The 20,769-nt window shown below is 41.6% G+C and overlaps 1 protein-coding gene across 1 annotated transcript in view; it reads left to right on the forward strand.

The window, feature by feature from the left end:
• The window catches only part of DNAJC5B (DnaJ heat shock protein family (Hsp40) member C5 beta), a 59,537-nt gene extending 41,875 nt beyond the window's left edge, over positions 1-17,662 (forward strand). Inside the window, exons 2-4 of the mRNA XM_068984027.1 lie at positions 170-383; positions 4,736-4,907; positions 17,568-17,662. Coding sequence (XP_068840128.1) covers positions 170-383; positions 4,736-4,907; positions 17,568-17,662 — 481 coding nt within the window. The remainder of the gene's footprint in view (positions 1-169; positions 384-4,735; positions 4,908-17,567) is intronic.
• The last annotated feature ends 3,107 nt before the right edge of the window (positions 17,663-20,769 follow it).

A 20,769-nucleotide genomic window follows, 5' to 3' on the forward strand; every position in this document is an offset into this window, starting at 1 on the left:
GAAACACAAGTTGACAACAGAACCTTGCTTAAATCAATATTATTGTGAAATTTATCATGTCGTGGTATTTACATGTGTAAAAGATGGACAAATGAATAATGCCCTTCTAGAATGTCATTGTAATTCCTGTTGAATAACACGTTTCCTCACTTCTTTTTAATTTTAAAAGAAAATTGGCCTTAAAACATCATCCAGACAAGAATCCAGATGATCCAGGGGCTGCTGAAAAGTTTAAGGAAATCAACAACGCCCACACAATTCTTACTGACATGTCAAAAAGAAACATTTATGACAAATACGGATCACTGGGACTCTATGTGGCCGAGCAATTTGGTGATGAAAATGTTAATACCTACTTCATGCTGTCAAGCTGGTGGGCAAAGGTGAATTGGACTTTTTGTTTCCCTTGAAAAAAATTTCCTGAAAGGTCATGATATTATTCACTCTTAGACTCCATCTTAAAGAAAGCCTAACCTTAGTATATTACTAAACTCTTATTAATAAAAGAGCTATCACTTGGACTGAAAGCTGTTATGATATTTAAGGATTGTTTTTGCTTTAGCTTACCAAATGATTATAAAATACAGCATGACTTAAAATACTTCTAGACATTAATTATGTTTGAATTTGAAGCTTCAGGTTAATTCTGACTGCCCTCCCTACTCCCATAATGACTAATTAAGAACTGACTCATTGCTGAAAACCAAAAATAATTAGCGTGACAACTGTTTAAAAATTATTATGGGACAAATTCAGCTATGTACCTTCTTATCTATAGCACAGGCTACATCAGTGAACACAATGCTAAGGAGAATGCATGGAAATTATGTCATAGGTTCATGTGAAGCCAGATGTGGGGTAGTGGAGAAGGAAATGAAGGGGAAAGGTGAGAATTAAGTAGTGGAGGACATTGAGTTGGAGAGACAGAGAGGAAGAGAGAGGGAGAAAAAGGATATATAGTCAAGAGAAAGGCAGAGAAATGCAGCATTGTTAGGACTTAGTGCAATCAGAATTGACTTTTGACAGTAGGGTGATTTCCTAGGAATTCCTCATATAGTCATGTTTGATGATAGTTTCATATTTGTTTACGAGTATTCAAGGCTTCCCAAGTGGCGCTAGTGGTAAAGAATCTGCCTGCCAGTGCAGGAGCCAGAGGAGACCTGGGTTTGATCCCTGGGTCTGATCCCTGGGTCAGGAAGATCCTCTGGAGTAGGAAGTGGCAACCCACTACCCCAGTATTCTTGCCTGGAGAATCTCATGGACAGAGGAGCGTGGTGGGCTAGAGTCCATGGGGCCACAAAGAGTCAGACACAACTAAGCACACACACACACGAATATTCATATCCTTATCTTCTGATTACCATATATTTACATTTAAATCATACATATAGTCCACTGGCATCTTTTTTTTGGATAGTTCATGTACATGTAGTAAGTTTACGGTTCATATATCTCATGAAATCACATGAACTCCCATGTAACATGAAATCACATGTTACAACTCAATTCACATGAGTTGTAACAAATAACTTAAGAAACTGCAGATCTCCAGAGCAGGAGTCATATTCAATAGTATTCTGACTGCCACCTTATTCCACAAAAATAAATCTTGCTAAATTGAGTGGTTGTACATATGCAGGATGAGAGAAGATATCCCTGGTGGCTCAGACTGTAAAGAATCTGCCTGCAGTGCAAGATACCTGGATTTGATCTCTGGGTCAGGAAGATGCCCTGGAAAAGGGCATGGCAACCCACTCCAGTGTCCTTGCCTGGAGAATCCCATGGACAGAGGGGCCTGACAGGCTACAGTCCATGGGATCGAAAAGAGTCAGACATGACTGAATGACTAACACTTTCACTTTCATGGGGAGAGCAAGTCTGCAGCCTAAAGCCTCCTTCGCCTTCTACAGTCCTCAGAATTCCTTTTCTTGGGGATAAGTGGGAGTCCCACTGAAACCCCCTTTCTTTACTGTTGAGGACTTGGGAGGGAGACAAATTTCTGCCAAGAGGACGTGGAACTTGGAATGAGAATGTAAATACTGTCAATGTCATTTATGATGATAGATTGAACGTTTATGTAAAATACAGGTTTCTGTGGGCTTACCTAGGAACCTAACCTCCAGATATGACATAATGTCCATGGGAAGATATATCCAGAGTTCTAGGTAATTACACACTAGTACCTGATTGCATATTGGAGTCTACCTGGATAAAAAGGAGAATCAATTCCCTTGTCCAGGAAGTTGACAAAATTGATCAAAATTCATAGAGTTAAGCAGAAGCTGTAAGTAGTATAAGAGATATGTGTGCTAAGTTGCTTCAACCCTTTGCAACCCCCTGGACTGAAGCCCACCAGGCCCCTCTGTCCATGGGATTCTCCAGGCAAGAATACTAGAATGGGTTACCATTTCCTCCTCCAGGGTATCTCCCCAACCCAGGGACTAAACCCCCATCTCTTATGTCTCCTGCCTTGGCAGGCAGTTTCTTTACTACTAGCACCACTTGGGAAGAACAGTGTAAGAGATATACATAAAATAATTTCTGATGTGGTTCTTTAAAAATAAGGCTACAAAAAAATCTACCTTCCCTTCTGTTTGTGCCAAAGCCTCATTGCACAGTATCCATCAGAGTGCCCCAGCACATGATGATCATGTTTTAAGTATGCAGTACATGTATGAATCAGTGTACCGATTTGAAAATGTGTATTTTAAAAACAATGAACACCTACTTGTATCTTATACTACACTAAGCTCTGTGAGGATAAGGCAAGGTTATTTCTGAAATAGGCAAGCAATCCAGCTGGAATAACTAAAGAACAAAACATGCATTAAAGGAAATTTTCAGAGAAGAGAAAAAATTTGGGAATGAAATAGGAAAAGCGAAAAAGGACAACAGTAGATAAAGAAATGGGTAGCATGTTGGGGAAAACAGCTCCAGAACACTACACAAGAGGGTCTTAGAGGCTATTGGTGAGGAGGAAGCTTTTTTGTACTTTTCAGACTAATTTAAGAAATTTACAACTCTATGAAAATGCAGAGAATCCACAGCAAAAAAACTATAGGTGTGAGGGTGTATAAAATCACTTCCAATTTCAAATAACATTTTTAATAAAATCGTAAACTTATTTTGCTCAGTTAACAAAGATGGCCTTGTTTTCACTGCAGATTAGATTAGGAGAGTGTAATCTTTTAATCTTTAGCTATGGTGAACTAGTGAGGAAACTTTTTATATACTTGTGGGGAAATCCTGGTGTTGTGCACTAGTAGGAAAAAAATCATTTGTTTATCTACTAATCAATAATCAATCAATACATTCATTCATTCAGTAGGTATTTCTTGTCTACCACATGCCAAATACTAAACCCTGAGGTAGAGGAGGGATTAAAAGATGACTAATATATAGTTCCAGCCTTCAAGAGGCTCATGGTCTGAGACAGAATTATAAACTGATCACTGTCTTAAACTTTTCAGAATAACTGAAAAGTTTTGTCTTGTCAACAAAACAAGACTACGGTGGACATTTGTACGGAGTATGGTTGGGGCACAGAGGAGGGAGTAATTGTTCTGGTGCGTGACTGCTAAGTCACTTCGGTCATGTCCGACTCTTTGAGACCCCATGGATGTAGCCCGCCAGGCTCCTCTGTCCATGGGATTCTCCAGGCAAGAATACTGGACTGGTTTGCCATGCCCTTCTCCAGGGGGAATTGTTCTGGGGGAGGTGGGCTTTCTGGAAAGATGACAGAGAGGATCGCTGAGATAAACTTACAAATGGAGTGGGTATCTGTTAGATGACTAGGGGGCAGGGCAGGGGATGTCCAGGCAGATGAGTCCATAGGGAGAGCAGAACTATGGCAAATACAGCAGGAGGGGAGCCATGCTGGTGCAGGGGAGGCATTGGGAGAGGCCAGACGGCCACTAATAAGGAGCTCCAGCTTCTTCTAAAAGGCAAGAAGAGTTGCTGCATGGGTTTACGAGAACACGCATGTCAGAAAACTCAAGCAGTGATGTGTAGGCTGGGTTAGAGGCAAGAGTGGCCACAGGTAGGTCAGTTTTGAGGCTACTGAAGTGTCCACAGCAGAAATAAGGAAAAGTGAAAGTGAAAGTCGCTCAGTTTTTTCTGACTTTTTGCAACCCCATGGACGATACAGTCCATGGAATCCTCCAGGCCAGAATACTGGAGTGGGTAGCCTTTCAGGATAAGGGGCTCTGTCCTAAAGCCCTGCCACTCAGGATACAGATGATGGGGGTGGGGGAGGGTGGGGTGGTGCTGGACAAAGATCCCGAGGAGAGAGACTGCAGGACTTGGTGACCAAGAGAATAAGCTGGCGGCAGGGCTGGTTATCCATAGCTCTTCTTTGGTGAGAGTGGTTCAGTGCCCGTGGTCAGCTCGTCTGACCTATAGAGGGTATGCCTTCCAGTTTGCTTTGTTTGCTCTGCTCTTAATAATGATCACTGTGACTTAAGAATAAAGAAGAAAATGTCATACCTCGTGACTTTGACTGCAAGTCACTTGTTCCTGGCTCGTTAGGCAAAACTTTATGAGAAATTTGTTTCCAAGGAAACAGAAAAGATAGTCCTCCACGGAATAAGGAATGAGGGTGAATATGCAGTTTGTGGGATGAAAACTGTGATGCCTCCATGTCTTTGGAGGTACATTGGCAGAACACTTGATTTCTGGGATCTCCTACACCCCTGTACCCCTTACCCCTATTTTGCTTTGCCTCTCTTTCCTCTAGACTCTGTTTGTCATCATTGGCCTCTTGACCGGCTGCTATTTCTGCTGCTGTCTGTGCTGTTGTTGCAACTGCTGCTGTGGACGCTGCTGGACTAAGTCACCGATGCCAGAAGAGGACTTCTACGTGTCTCCAGAGGATCTTGAGGAGCAGATCAAGACAGACATAGCAAAAGGTGGAGTGAGATGAGAATAGAGCAGTGGGTGCCCCTTCACGTGCCTGGCCAAGCACCAAGTCCCATGGTGATGGTCACTGCCAAAGTGAGAGAGAGGCAACAACCAAACTGGGGGAAGAATCCCACAGACTTTTTCCTTTGGTACTTGTTTTGAGGAAGATAAGAGGAATTTATCTTTACCAGTCACAGAAAAAAAGCACAAGCTGACACTGAAAGAAGTCATGAGATAAGCTGATCACAAAGCAAAGGTTCATAGTCACATTATGAGAGAGTGAACCATGGATCCAGGAAGGTTAGGTGGGAATCCCAGGGGTAGGACAGCCAAGGTAGATATTTATCCCAGGAAAAGCACTTCAGTCTGTTAGTTTAGGTTTATGCTGTGCTCAGTCGTGTCTGGCTTGGACTATAGGCCACCAGGCTCCTCTGTCCATGGGATTCTCCAAGCAGGAATACTGGAGTGGGTTACCATGCCCTCCTCCAAGGTATCTTCCTGACCCAGGGGTCAAACCCGTATCTCCTGTGTCACAGGCAGATTCTTTACTGCTGAGCCATCAGGGAAGCCCTATTATGTTAGGATCTCTATTCAAATAGAAGGGAATGGACATCAAGAGAAGTCAGCAACCCTTGACTTTTCTTCTTTTTGACTACTTTGAAAATGCATTTGGGTAAAACTGGTGGATGGCAGCCTTCCCTGGAAATTTGGCTTCCTTCATATCCACACATTCAGAGCTAGCTTCAAACCATGCTAGCATCAAGCGTGTCATCCTACAAATGGGACTGTTTGCTAAACTACCTCCATGTGTTTATCAGTGTGTATGCATGGCTCTGGTATATTCCTTGATTCTTCAAGTTCACTCATTGAACAAAAAAAATGTAGAGAAAGGTAAAATCTCATAGAATTCACAACATCAGGAATACTCCATACTCCCTGGGAAACGCCTTTGTTTAAACAAACTGGAGTCAAACCTGCCACTGTCCTCTCTGTCTTACAGCCATAATGCCACTGTCATTTTCTCCTGCAGACTGGATCATTATTCTAGATAATAGGCTTTATCACTAAGTCACAGAGAAGCCTGGAAATAAAAGAACTACTTGGTAATTCAGGCAGTGATCCCTGGATGAGGGCATGGCAACCCACTCCAGTATTCTTGCCTGGAGAATTCCATGGATAGAAGAGCCTGGTGGGCTATAGTCTATGGGGTTGCAAAGAATCAGACATGACTGAAGCAACTGAGCAAGTACTCAGACAGTGATGCAGCATGCACTTCTGTGGACTGATTCTTTTGATGACAATGAAGCACAAATTCCATGACGTGAGACAGAGCAGGGACTCTTTAAAGGTTTCGAGGTACTTTTAATTCCCTATCAAATATGATACTAAGTAATATCCAATTATTACCCACCCTGAAATGGCAACCCACTCCAGTATTCTTGCCTGGAAAATGCCAAGGACGGAGGAGCATGGGAGGCTACAGTCCATGGGGTTGCAAAGAGTAGGACTTGACTGAGTGAGCGACTGAGCGACGATTCCAACTTAAAGGAGTCATGTGAAACTGGCTTGGTCTCAGACCATTTCAGGGTTGGGATATCAGAAGGGATGTCTATGCCAGCTGTGACTCCTTCCTATGGGGACCAGCAGGTGGCCAGTGTGGCAGATGGGGTTTGCTCCTACCATTTTTTATTACTGCCCCTGCAGCCAAATTGTAGGCCCATGGTGAAATACAATTACAACTTTCTTTTGCTTAATTTGGGATACAAAGGACACATATATAATGGGGCATACATACCAAAAAAGAGTAAGCAAGTTATATTACTCGTGAACAGGTTAAACAGAAATATATATGTATAAACTCTTCTTCAGGAATGAACCATGGACTTTGACATAACTTGCTTAAGAATGATGAGCCCAGTGCACTTCCTTGCTGGTCCAGTGGTTAAGACTTCATGCCCCCAGTGCATGGGACACAGGTTTGATCCCTGGTTAGGGAACTAAGATCCTCCATGAGTAAAAATGATGAGACCAGTGCATTTTTCGCAACTGCTCTTTGGAGGGAGATGACAACCCACTCCAGTATCCTTCCCTGGAAAATCCCATGGACAGAGGAGCCTGGTGGACTACAGTCCAAGGGGTCACAAAGAGTCGGACACAACTGAGTGACTTCACTTTCACTTTCAAACTGACATTCAGCCCTGCCCATCAACACAAAATTGGATTAAAGAATTACTGAGCATGACCCCACCCATCAGAACAAGACCCAGTTTACCCCACAGTCAGTCTCTGTGAAGAAGTTTCCATAAGCCTCTTATCCATCAGAGGGCCAACAGAATGAAAACCATAATCATAGAAAACTAACCAAACTGATCAAATGGACCACAGTTCAGTTCAGTCGCTCAGTCATGTCCGACTCTTTGCGACCCCATGAATCGCAGCACACCAGGCCTCCCTGTCCATCACCAACTCCCGGAGTTCACTCAGATTCACTTCCATCAAGTCAGTGATGCCATCCAGCCATCTCATCCTCTGTTGTCCCCTTCTCCTCCTGCCCCCAATCCCTCCCAGGATCAGGGTCTTTTCCAATGAGTCAACTCTTCGCATGAGATGGCCAAAGTTCTGGAGTTTCAGCTTTAGCATCATTCCTTCCAGGGCTGATCTCCTTTAGAATGGACTGGTTGGATCTCCTTGCAGTCCAAGGGACTCTCAAAAGTCTTCTCCAACACCACAGTTCAAAAGCATCAATTCTTCGGCGCTCAGCCTTCTTCACAGTCCAACTCTCACATCCATACATGACCATAGGAAAAACCATAGCCTTGACTAGACGGACCTTAGTCGGCAAAGTAATGTCTCTGCTTTTGAATATGCTATCTAGGTTGATCATAGCTTTCCTTCCAAGGAGTAAGCATCTTTTAATTTCATGGCTGCAGTCACCATCTGCAATGACTTTGGAGCCCAAAAAAATAAAGTCTGACACTGTTTCCACTGTTTCCCCAGCTATTTGCCATGAAGTGATGGGACCGAATGCCATAATCTTCATTTTCTGAATGTTGAGCTTTAAGCCAACTTTTTCACTCTCCCCTTTCACTTTCATCAAGAGGCTTTTTAGTTCCTCTTCACTTTCTGCCATAAGGGTGGTGTCATCTGCATATCTGAGGTTATTGATATTTCTCCCAGCAATCTTGATTCCAGCTTGTGCTTCTTCCAGCCCAGCATTTCTCATGATGTACTCTGCATATAAATTAAATAAGCAGGGTGACAATATACAGCCTTGACGTACTCCTTTTCCTATTTGGAACCAGTCTGTTGTTCCATGTGCAGTTCTAACTATTGCTTCCTGACTTGCATATAGGTTTCTCAAGAGTCAGGTGGTCTGGTATTCCTATCTCTCTCAAAATTTTCCACAGTTTATTGTGATCCACACAATGGACCGCAGCCGTGCCTAACTCAAAGAAACTATAAGCCATGCCATGTAGGGCCACCCAAGATGGATGGGTCACCATGGAGAGTTCTGACAAAACGTGGTACACTGGAGAAGAAAATGGCAAACCACTTCCATATTCTTGCCTTGAGAACCCCATGAACAGTATGAAAAGGCAAAAAGATAGGACACTGAATGATGAAGTCCCCAGGTCAGTTGGTGCCCAATATGATACTGGAGATCAGTGGAGAAATAACTCCAGAAAGAAAGAAGAGACAGAGCCAAACCAAAACCACCCAGTTGTGGATGTGACCAGTGATGGAAGTAAATTCTGATGCTGTAAAGAACAATGTTGCATAGGAACCTGGAATGTTAGGTCCATGAATCAAGGCAAATTGAAAGTGGTCAAACAGGTGAAGGCAAGAGTGAACATCGATATTTTAGGAATCAGCGAACTAAAATGAACTGGAATGGGTGAATTTAACTCAGATGACCATTATATCTACTACTTTTGGCAAGAACCCCTTAGAAGAAATGGAGTAGCCCTAATAGTCAACAAAAGAGTCCGAAATGCAGTACTTGGATGCTGTATCAAAAATGACAGAATGATCTCTGTTCATTTCCAAGGCAAACCATTAAATATCACAGTAATCCAAGTCTATGCCTGACCAATAAGGCTGAAGAAGCTGAAGTTGAATGGTTCTAGAAGACCTACAAGACCTTCTAGAACTAGCACCCAAAAGAGATGTCCTTTTCACCACGGGGGACTGGAATGCAAAAGTAGGAAGTTAAGAGATACCTGGAGTAACAGGCAAATTTGGCCTTGGAGTACAAAACAAAGCAGGGCAAAGGCTAACAGAGTTTTAACAAGAGAATACATTGGGCATAGCAAACACCCTCTTCCAACAAGAACAAGAGAAGACTCTACACATGGACATTACCAGATGGTCAATACTGAAATCAGATTAATTATATTCTTTGTAGCCAAAGATGGAGAAGTTCTATACAGCCAGCAAAAATAAGACTGGGAGCTGACTGTGGCTCAGATCATGAACTCCTTATTGCCAAATTCAGACTTAAATTGAAGAAAGTAGGGAAAACCACTGGACCATTCAGGTATGACCTAAATCAAATCCATTACAATTATAATGTGGAAGTGAGAAATAGATTTAAGGGCCTAGATCTGACAGACAGAATGCCTGAAGAACTGTGGACAGAGGTTCATGACATTGTACAGGAGGCAGTGATCAAGACCATCCCCAAGAAAAAGAAATGCAAAAAGGCAAAATGGTTGTCTGAGGAGGCCTTACAAATAGCTGAGAAAAGAAGAGAAGCTAAAGGCAAAGGAGAAAAGGAAAGATATACCTATCTGAACACAGAGTTCCAAGAAATAGCAAGGAGAGATAAGAAAGCCTTCTTCAGTGATCAGTGCAAAGAAATAGAGGAAAACAATAGAATGAGAAAGACTAGAGACTTCTTCAAGAAAATTAGAGATACCAAAGGAACATTTCATGCAAAGATGGGCACAATAAAGGACAGAAATGGTATGGACCTAACAGAAGCAGAAGATACTGAGAAGGGGTGGCAAAAATACACAGTAGAACTATACAAAAGAGATCTTCATGACCCAGATAACCACAATGGTGTGATCACTCATCTAAAGTCAGACATCCTTGAGTGTGAAGTCAAGTGGGCCTTAGGAAGCATCACTACGAACAAAGCTAGTAGAGGTGATGGAATTCCAGTTGAGCTATTGCAGATCTTAAAAGATGATGCTGTGAAAGTGCTGTACTGAATATGCCAGCAAATTTGGAAAACTCAGCAGTGGCCACAGGACTGGAAAAGGTCAGTTTTCATTCCAATCCCAAAGAGAGGCAATGCCAAAGAATGCTCAAACTACTGCACAATGGTACTCATCTCACACACTAGTAAAGTAATGCTCAAAATTCTCCAAGCCAGGCTTCAGCAATACATGAACCGTGATCTTTCAGATATTCAAGCTGGATTTAGAAAAGGCAGAGGAACTAGAGATCAAATTGCCAATATCTGTTAGATCATCAAAAAAGCAAGACAATTCCAGAAAAACATCTACTTCTGTTATATTGACTATGCCAAAGCCTTTGACTGTGTGAATCACAACAAACTGTGGAAAATTCTGAAAGAGATGGGAATTCCAGACCACCTGACCTGCCTCCTGAGAAACCTGTATGCAGGTCTAGAAGCAACAGTTAGAAATGGACATGGAACAACAGACTGGTTCCAAATCAGGAAAGGAGTACATCAAGGCTGTATATTGTCACGTTGCTTATCTAACTTATATGCAGAGTAGATCATGAGAAATGCTGGGCTGGATGAAGCACAAGCTAGAATCAAGATTGCTGGGAGAAATATCAATAACCTCAGATATGCAGATGACACCACCCTAATGGCAAGCAAGGAGGAACTAAATAGCTCCTTGATGAAAGTGAAAGAGCAGAGTGACAAAGTTGACTTAAAACTCAACATTCAGAAAACGAAGATCATGGCATCTGGTCCCATCACTTTATGGCAAACAGATGGGGAATCAATGGAAACAGTGAGAGACTTTATTTTTGGGGCTCCAAAATCACTGCAGATGGTGACTTCAGCCATGAAATTAAAAGATGCTTGCTCCTTGGAAGAAAAGCTATGACCAATCTAGACAGCATATTAAAAAGCAGGGACATTATTTTGCCAACAAAGGTCCATATAGTCAAAGCTTTGGTTTTTCTAGTAGTCATGTGTGGATGTGACAGTTGGACCATAAAGAAAGCTGAGCACTGAAGAATTGATGCTTTTGAACTGTGGTGCTGGAGAAGACTCTTGAGGGTCCCTTGGACTGCAAGGAGATCCAACCAGTCCATCCTAAAAGAAATTAGTCCTGAATATTCATTGGAAGGACTGATGTTGAAGCTGAAACTCCAATACTTTGGCCACCTGATGCAAAGAACTGACTCATTGGAAAACACCCTGATGCTGTGAAAGACTGAAGACAGGAGAAGGAGATGACAGAGGATGAGTTGGTTGGATGGCATCACCGACTCAATGGACCTGAGTTGGAGTAAGCTCCGGGAGTTGGTGATGGACAGGGAGGCCTGGCGTGCTACAGTCCATGGGGTTGCAAAGATTTGGACACAACTGAGCGACTGAAAAGTTCTGAAAACTGACATTAGGTCATGTCAGGGGTCACTGGGATCTGCTATAATATCCATCAACCCAGTCCATCACTGGCAGAGAACAGAAGGGAGCAGTGACACAGGAGAGCACTGTCATTGTCAGCCAGTATGTCATCCTTATCTTTTCCTTTATAGCGTGGAAACCAAAACTGGGTGAATTAAATCTAGATATCACAAATCCAGTGTTTCACTCTTCTCTGAAGAGCCACAGAGTCTTTCCTTTTTAAATTAGACAAAAGCTCCACCCAGTCATTTCAGCAGACCTTCTCTGTAGATTTCCTTTCTGGAACAGAAACACATACTCAGTGCCAAATGCCACCCAGGTTTCCTTCCTACAGAGTTGTTGGTGATGAATTTATGTGCCTGTCCTCAGTTCTGACACTCCAGAGCTACCAGGTCCATTGCAAAGGTCAGATTACAGACTAAGTGAATCATGAACCCTTTGACTGTGTTACTATAAGCCTTAACCAAAAGGAAAAGCTCTATTCTATTCTGAAGTATTTTAATGCACAATTATTCTAGGTTTCTGAGGGCCGGAAACTTAACACAATCTGTACAGTCCTTTTGGAGAAAAAAAAAAAAAAAACCATAGAATTACAAATACAAAATTAGATCTAAAAGCGAATATCTATCATGAAAAAAAGAAATTACAAAAAAATTGCAAGGCTTAAAAACTCATAAACATCTTAAATGTCACAGATTTTGAAAAATAGCAATAGTTTAATTAACTGCCTGGCACACCTTTATAATACTCCCTGCCATAATTTCTGGGTATATCTTCTTTCATTGCCTCTTTATTTAATAGCAATTTCATTAACATCATTTACTGTAGGGGCAATAGAAAAATAATTGTCTTTCCTCTAGCTGCTGCTGCTGCTGCTAAGTCGCTTCAGTCGTGTCCGACTCTGTGCGACCCCATAGACGACAGCCCACCAGGCTCCCCCATCCCTGGGATTCTCCAGGCAAGAACACTCTAGCATGTCTGTTCAAAATTTGTTTTTTATTATTGGTAGATTAGAAAAATTTCAATTTTACATCTCATTATTGATAATGTTGCCTAACTTTTTAGGGATGCTGTCAAATTTAAGAAAACTCCTATCCAACTTATTTCATATATAAGATGTAAAATTTGGAAGAATTTTTCTACAGACCAAGTTTGAATACACATTTGAAACACTGTTGCCCCTCCATCACCTAATCCTTCCAGGATCAGACACAATGGACACATTCATAAAGAGTGACACCATGTCTGGTGTGGATCTTCAAGTCTCTTAAACAATTAAATTGGGATGTTAAGTTACAGAAGTTATCTCTAAGGCCACTTCTATGCCAGTATGGCTAGCAGTAATTATACACAGAATGGCTACAAACCACAAAAACATATCCCATAGTTTCTGGTCAAGAGTAGTGGTACAGGGTGGCATTTGCTAGTAAAGAGGAGAGATTTACTTGGGTTATTGTGTCTGTTTCATCCATGTGAAAGGGTGTAACCCAACTTTTACCCTTAAGAAATAAAGGAAGGAAGTTCAAAATAGTGGCATCTTCAATAGTCTCTGCAAACTTTAGAACTTGTAGACTGATTCCCATCTCTTTCTCAAAATAAAAGTAAAATCCCGGTGGGTTTCTAGGAACACAGGGGAATTCTATTATTCTTATTAATCAACTAGGAGCAAAGAGAAGAGAGACAGTATCTTGGTGGGTTGCCCATCCCTCCCTTTTATCTTGGAAAATTTAAAGCTTGAAAGATAAAGGTAATGGCTATCACAAATTAGAAGTTCTACTTTGTGAAATTTTGAGCACTATATGTAAAACAAGCTCATCTAGACTATACTCCTCTGTTAGATGAAGGATACAATGAAGTCAAAATTCTACCAGCCAAGAGGGCTACAGAGACCATCCTGAGACAGAACACTTTTCCCTAGGCCTGTGTGTGTTAGCGTGTGTGTGTGTATGAGAGAGAGAGACAGACAGACAGAGACAGAAAGGAAGGAAGGAAGGAAGAAAAGAAAAGAGGAAGGTGGCATAGAAACAAGAGCATAAATGGAAACCTAGCTTCACTGAATACCCTGGCAAAGAGAACCAAAAATACAAAAGATAAATTCAGTTTTGTTTTTTTTTCCAAGCACTGGTCCGCAAATGACCAATTAAAACCCTAAAATTTCCCTGTGGAGTCATAATTTCCCTTTTTTTTTTTTTTGAAGGCAAGGGAATATGATATTTAAGGGAGAAGATGTTATAGTGTGCTGACCTTGGATCTAAAAACGTGACAGTCAGTGCAGAGAAAAATCTGTTGACTGCTTAGCTGCTCCTGCCAGTCACCTGGATGAAGCCCAAACAAATTCACAGCCACTGAGCTGAAGAGGCCATATGGCTTGTAATTAGACTCACCCTCAGCCAAGATATTGAGACATTTATTACATTTACTATTCAGCATTCATCGCACTTTACTGCCCAGTGAAAGGGCACCAAGGAAGAGATTAAATTCATCCTTCTTCTTTTCGCCAGTCCCACTCAATCCCCTTCCTAACCATCTCCCAATCCAAAGGATCTGATTTCTAAAAATAATTTATGGAAAATAACTGTGGTGACTAGTCCTAAGCCCTTTGCTGATAAAGATCCTGCCTGCAATGAGGAAGACCCAGGTTCGATCCCTGGGTCAGGAAGATCCCCTGGAGAGGGAATAGCTACCCATTCCAGTTCTTGCCTGGAGAATCCCATGAACAGAGGAGCCTGGCTGACTATTGTCCACAGGGTTGCAAAGAGTAGGACACGAGTGAGCAGCTGACAGTTTCACTTTCTATATGAAAATATCAAGTAAGCATCACCGAGGTCCCGGGCCTGGGGAGCAGGACGAGTGAGTCAGCTCAGAATACTGCCCTAGAAGCAGTTCAAAGTGGACCCAAGGCTTCTTCAAAGTTTGCCTGCTAAGGTTCAGTGAGCAAACTTACCGGACAGGTTTATCAAGATAGTCTTTCAACCACAAACATTTATTGAGCACTTTTTGCTAGGGGCTAGAGCAAAGAAAGATGCTGTCCCTGCTGTCTTAGACCTGACAGTCTAGCAGAGGAGATGGGAAGACAAATAGTAAAGAAATAATCACACAACAAGCTAGTTAACTTAGAGGTACAGTAAGTGTGCCAGAGGAGAAGCACGGGGCTGTGACAATGAACACTAGGGGGCCTGACCCAGATGCAGGTGAGGACCGCTTCCCAGAGGGAGTGACACTTAAAGCTGAAAACTTTAAGGAGGAGAAGTTAAGGGGTAGGAGATTATGGGGATGGAGAATCCTAGAAGAGAGGAATCCTTTTTTTTTCTTTAAGTATTTTATTTAAAAAAATCTATTTATTTATTTGGCTGTGGGTCTTGCAGTTGCAGCACACAGGCTTAGTTGCCCCCAGGCATATGGAATCTTAGTTTCCCGCATCCCCTGCAATGGAAGGTGGATTCTTAGCTACTGGACCACCAAGGAAGTCCCAGAAGGGAGGAATCTTGATAGTGGCACAGCGTTTGGCACACAATATCTCTGTATGCTGTGGACAAGAGGGTAAATGGAGCTCTAGATGCTGGGCAAGGCGGGGATGGTCTTATTAGGCTGTTCTATTGCATAGTTTTTACCAAGAAATAGAATGAAGTAGAAGTTATGCAGAGATCATATTTGCAAATAACCCCAAACTGGGCTACATCCAGACAAGGGCTCATACCATCAGAGTAAAATGTGATAAGCAGAAAACAGCTGGAATCCTGAAAAGTTTGCTAGACAAGAGCAAGAGACGTAGGATTTAACTAGGAAGAGAGGAGAAGGAGTCGAGAGAAAACCCAGAAGATTCTGGGGAAGAAAAGCAAAAAGGTGGTATCAGTCACTCAGTCATGTCCGACTCTTTGTGACCCCATGAACTGTAGCCCACCAGGCTTCTCTGTCCAGGGAATGCTCCAGGCAAGAATACTGGAGTGGGTAGCCATTCCCTTTTCCAGGGGATCTTCCCAACCCAGGGATCGAACCTGGAGGTGAAATATTATTCAACCTTAAAAAGGAATGAAGTACTGAAAAATACTATAGGATGAATGAACCTGGAAACATTATGCTAAGTGAAAGAAGCCAGATGCAAAAGGACAAATACAGTATAACCCCGTCTACATGAAATATCCAGATAGGTAAATTCATAGATGCAGAAAGCATATTGGTGGTTGCCAGGGCCTGGGTTGGGCGGTTGGGGGAAAGGAAGAGAGGAGGAACAGGTAACGACTGCCTAATATATACTGGGTTTCCTTTGGGGGAACTGTTTTGCAACTAGATAGTAGCAGTGAATTATATATTTAATATATTATGAATGTACTAACTTGTTCACATTAAAATGGTTCATTTTATGTTATGTGAATCTCACTTCAATTAAAAAATATCTGTAGTAGGGGAGAGGGGTATACCAAGAGTTGATTACAGAAAGAAGCTAAACACCCTTTCTTCAGAAAAGGAGAAGGTTCTTTGTTTCCTGCAAATTCACCCATGAGGCAAGGAGCAAAGGATACCACAAAGCATCAATATTCACAAGTGTGGGGAAATAGGAAAGTTGATCATCAGCCTTTATGCCAGCTACCTCGAGAACAGTACACTGTTAGTGGCTAAGACAGGAAAGGGCTTTGAATTACACAGTCCCATTTCAAGCCCCAACTCTGTTAGTTACTGGTAGAGATTTGGGGGGTGATTCACTTATTTTATCTGTTATTGTTTCTACTTATCCAGCATATACAAGCAAATATTACGACCTGATTATTGCCATTACCTGTAAGTTCTTTGCTTGCTGTTCCCTCTTCAGAGGTAACTCTTATCTTAAATCATGTTTGGTCATTTTCCTTTTTAAATCTCAGTCTTATTGAGATGTTTACTTGACATACAACACTGTATGAGTTTGAAGTGTCACTGCAGGGTTTGAAGCCTTTTGGGGTCTGATTTAGCATTTTGTTGTTTCTACTGGCTCTTACCCAGTGTTCACTGTTTCTATTTCTAACTTCCACTCACTCTCACCCCCTTCTCTCAGTCTCTCTCCTTCTCTTTCTCCTTATCTCTCCTACCTGTTTTAACTATGAGTTTATTTCTCGCAATTTGTGGGGGATTCTTTAAGGCTTGGGTTGAAGGTTGGGGTCATCCACTTCTGCTCAGTGCTTTTGCACTGGACCATTTTAAACTAAATTTTCAGCTTGAGGTTTCTTGGAACACATAGGTATTATAAATTTGGCCTGCCAAATTGTGTGCTCATTGACTTGCCAATAAACATTTTTTAAAAGGCTCTTCCCTGCTTCACAAAAAGTCAAGACCAGCACGTTTCCTTGCAGATTTAGGAGTATGGTGATTTAGACACCACATAATCATCCAGGGTACTAGCTTTTTGTGGACTTGTGGCTTCTCTGTTGGCCCAGAAAGTAAAGAATCCACTTGCCAATGCAAGAGACCTAGATTTGATCCCTGGGTTGGAAAGATCCCCTGGAGGAGGAAATGGCAACCCACTCCTGTATTCTCGCCTCCCATGGACAGAGGAGCCTGGTGAGCTACAGTCCATGGGGTTGCAGAGTCAGACACAACTGAGCAAGTTACACTTCACTTTTACTTTTGTGGACAACTTCTATTGGACAGCTCATCTAAGCAAGCTCTGGGTTTTGACCTCTCTCCCAACCAGGGCCATATTTGCAATTGTCCACTGCACAACTCTAGGAGGTACTTTTCATGCAGACTTAACACGTAGTCTATATGACATGGGTGTCCTCATACTCACAAAATGGCAACTAAAGCTTAAGTTTATTGGTTTTAGAAAATTGCCTTGAGGTGAAAGTTGCGTTTAGTGCTTTGGTTTTAAAATGTTATAACTGAAAGAACTTAAATGAAGAATAAAGACTATAAATCCTCCCTTTTGAAGGCCTTTAAAAGGTAGGATCCTCAATATTTTAGCAATTGAATTGGCTTGCCAATCATCACTTCAACAAATATATCTACCACTTGCCCCCGTTAAAGGAAACATAACATGCTAAGAGGGTGCTTATTGGTTTTCTTTGTTTATTTTCAGATACGGACTTTCCAGTTGTTCTCCAGCCCACAAATGCAAATGAGAAAACACAGCTAATCAGAGAAGAACCTCGAAGTTATTGTACAGACTCTTAATATTGAGCCCATTGAGGGTCCACAGTACCTCCTCTTGGTTCAGCCATGTCTCCAAGTGTTCTTGCTGGGGGAGGAGAGGGGACATGAAATGCTGTGAACTTTTCCACATTTGTATTTTATCTTTAGGTTAAGGAAAGATGACTGCTACATAATTTTCTCAGTATGCAGAGTCACTCTTTGAGTAGAATTCCTAATGGAAACACACATTCCATTTTGACGAATAAAGGCCTGAAGAGTTGTTTTATGCTCCTTGCCTGAGGTAAGACAGTGGCATTGGACAGGCTTTTTGAGCCTTCCCTTTATACCAGCCAGACCTCAGTTCTCATAGACTAAAGTTGTATTCTGAAACCAAAGCCACTTTTCATCTATTTAACTAAATGCAGTATTAACATCTGCCTTTAAATATCATCAGCAAAACATACATGAGAATTTAGGAGGAATTTCTTGTGTGTGTGTAGAGATTTTTCCTGTCATATACAATATGGCCACAGAAATATTTCAAGAGGCAGGAAGAAATTATTAGGTAAAGACAAATCATATTAAAGTATAGTTTTGAAAGATTACAAATTATCACTTACTGAAAACGAACAAACCAGGAAGAAAGAAGTTTTCTGTGTACTTTTAGATGGGCATAAAAACAAAAACAGAACTTCACCCCTGTGAAATGTTGTAAATGATCCCCAAAAAATCATTCTGGGCACAAAACAGCCCCAAACAATGTGTCTGACAAATTTAAGTTAAAATATTTTTTGTCCAACAGGCTTAGATTAGCCACACTAAGAAAAAGAAACACATGGGTAAAGGACAGAATTCTAAATTCTGTAATTTAAATTTAAAGGCATATCACTTATCCTATTTTCAGCCGTGACAGTGATCAGAAATACCACCCATGTTGAACATCTATGCTCAGAGGTCATCTCTGCATTTACTTGATTCTTACATTCATCAGGTGGTAGAAGCCATACGCTCTTTCTAAAACAGTGAGCAGCAAGTGTGTATTTTTTCCAGATCTCCCCTAGTTCTTAATGTAAGGTTGGATTTTTCAAGATCTTATGTTTTTACATAATACTGCATGAAATGCCATTTCCTCTTTTCTTTGTTTCTTATTCTACCCCCACCCCAAATTACAGTTAATTAAAGTTAAATATACATTGTAAGTGAGAATTAGTGTTATAGCTCTGACAGTTCTGACATAATTAAAACTCTAACTCGTGTGTTACTGGAATTTTTTTTTTTAATCAGCATAATTAAGTACAAAGGGCCCCGGTTTGAAATTTAAGAACCTGGTTCTAACTAAGCACTCACAAACTAGCCCTGTGACCAAGTGAGATAAGAATGAGATGGCTAATCTCTCTATGACTCTGTTTTCTTATCTTCTCTGTATACCTTCCAAATTGTTGCAAGACCAAGTAAAATAGTTGAAAGAACTCCAAAAAGTCAAGTATTTAACAGATTTAAGATGGTTTTATATGAGTTTGTATATGTTGATACACAGAGACAAATGTGATGAGACTTCTGTATATAAACTCTCACCCAACAAGACCCATGAAAATACCCAATACTAATAGCCCAGTGACCAGCAGGTGCTCAGAACTGTCCTCAACACATGAGTAACTTGCCATTTGAAGGGAACAATGAGATGAACAGCCCCACTTCTAAGTACCTGGAGCCACTACTTTTCCTTCCTGAGGTCTCTAAGCAAAACAGCAGTCCTGCTGTTGAATAGTAACCTACAAGTCACAAAATTCACCTTCTCTTTCTCCCCTAGACCTCACTTTTCTTTCTCACAGAAAACTTTCTACTTCCACCCCCAGCTTTCCCACAGAACCAGTACAAGAGTGGTTTTGATGAAATAGGTCATGAATTAGAATCCCAATCAGATATGGAATTAAATTCCTGGAGGTGTTCCGGCCACGGTTTCCTACATAGGGCTAGTTTTAGTTACAGTGCTGCATGGCAAATGTAAGCACATGGACATCTGTGAGTGAGGGAATGAGTTCTACAGAATGCCCCTTAGCTACACAGGCACAAGGACCAACTCTCCATCTGAGGAGGGGCCACATAAGTGTCTTGTAGAGTTGCCATCTGGAATCGCCTGCTATTATTATGAATCCACAAGCATCTTAGCAGAGAAGCATCAAGGAAAGAAGGGACATGCTGACTGTGATCCTCAACAATGATCCCAGTTCATGAAGGGTTAAATGAACTGCCCATTTCAGTGCTCACTACCTAATCCTGGCCTCCAGGCTATAAGATTAGGGGGTTTCATGAATCAACCATTTACTTTTTTGCTGTCTTACATTTGTTGTTGTTCAGTTGCAGAGTCGTGTCTGACTCTTGTGACCCCCACGGACTGTAGCCTGCCAGGCTTCTCTGTCCATGAAGAGAAGTGAAGTGAAAGTCGCTCAGTCATGTCTGAGTCTTTGTGACCCCATGGATGTCATACAGTCCATGGAATTCTCCAGGTCAGAATACTGGAGGAGGTAGCCTTTCCCTTCTCCAGGGGATCTTCCCAACCCAGGGATTGCATTGCAGGCAGATTCTTTACCAGATGAACCACAAAGGAAGCCCCTCTGTCCATGGGATTTCTCTGTTTGACACTCAAACCTCTGATCCAATTTTAGAATTTAGTATTATTATTTTTTAATTTCAGCAGCCTGCCACCCCTTACTTCTCATGAGTGAGAAGGCAAATGTCCACTTCCAGGGCAACAGTCCTCAAAGCAAAGAAAGACCTTTATTTGACAATCACGAGTCCTCCTCTCCAAAACTCCTCTTCTTCTGGTCTGAAGCCCTCCTGAGAACCTAAGTAATAGTCATCTTCATATTATTCCTGAGCAGTTCAAGACCACAAAGGGCCAGAAATTTAGATTAAGTCATGAAAAACCAGCTTCTGTAAAACAAAGTTATTTCCAAATTGTAGGTGGTTCACATTAGCAGTGATTTCAGAACTACATTGGGTCAGCGTTTACATCTGTGTTCTGCACCGTGCTAAAATATGAAGAGACTATTAAATACTTGTTGACTAACTGATCAATTCTCATAACATAGACCATTTCTGAGAAAAGCCTTTCTCCAAAAGGAGAGCTAAACATGCTCAGTGCCAGA

The sequence above is a fragment of the Capricornis sumatraensis genome, chromosome 11 (genome assembly GCF_032405125.1).
Source record: "Capricornis sumatraensis isolate serow.1 chromosome 11, serow.2, whole genome shotgun sequence".
NCBI lineage: Eukaryota > Metazoa > Chordata > Mammalia > Artiodactyla > Bovidae > Capricornis > Capricornis sumatraensis.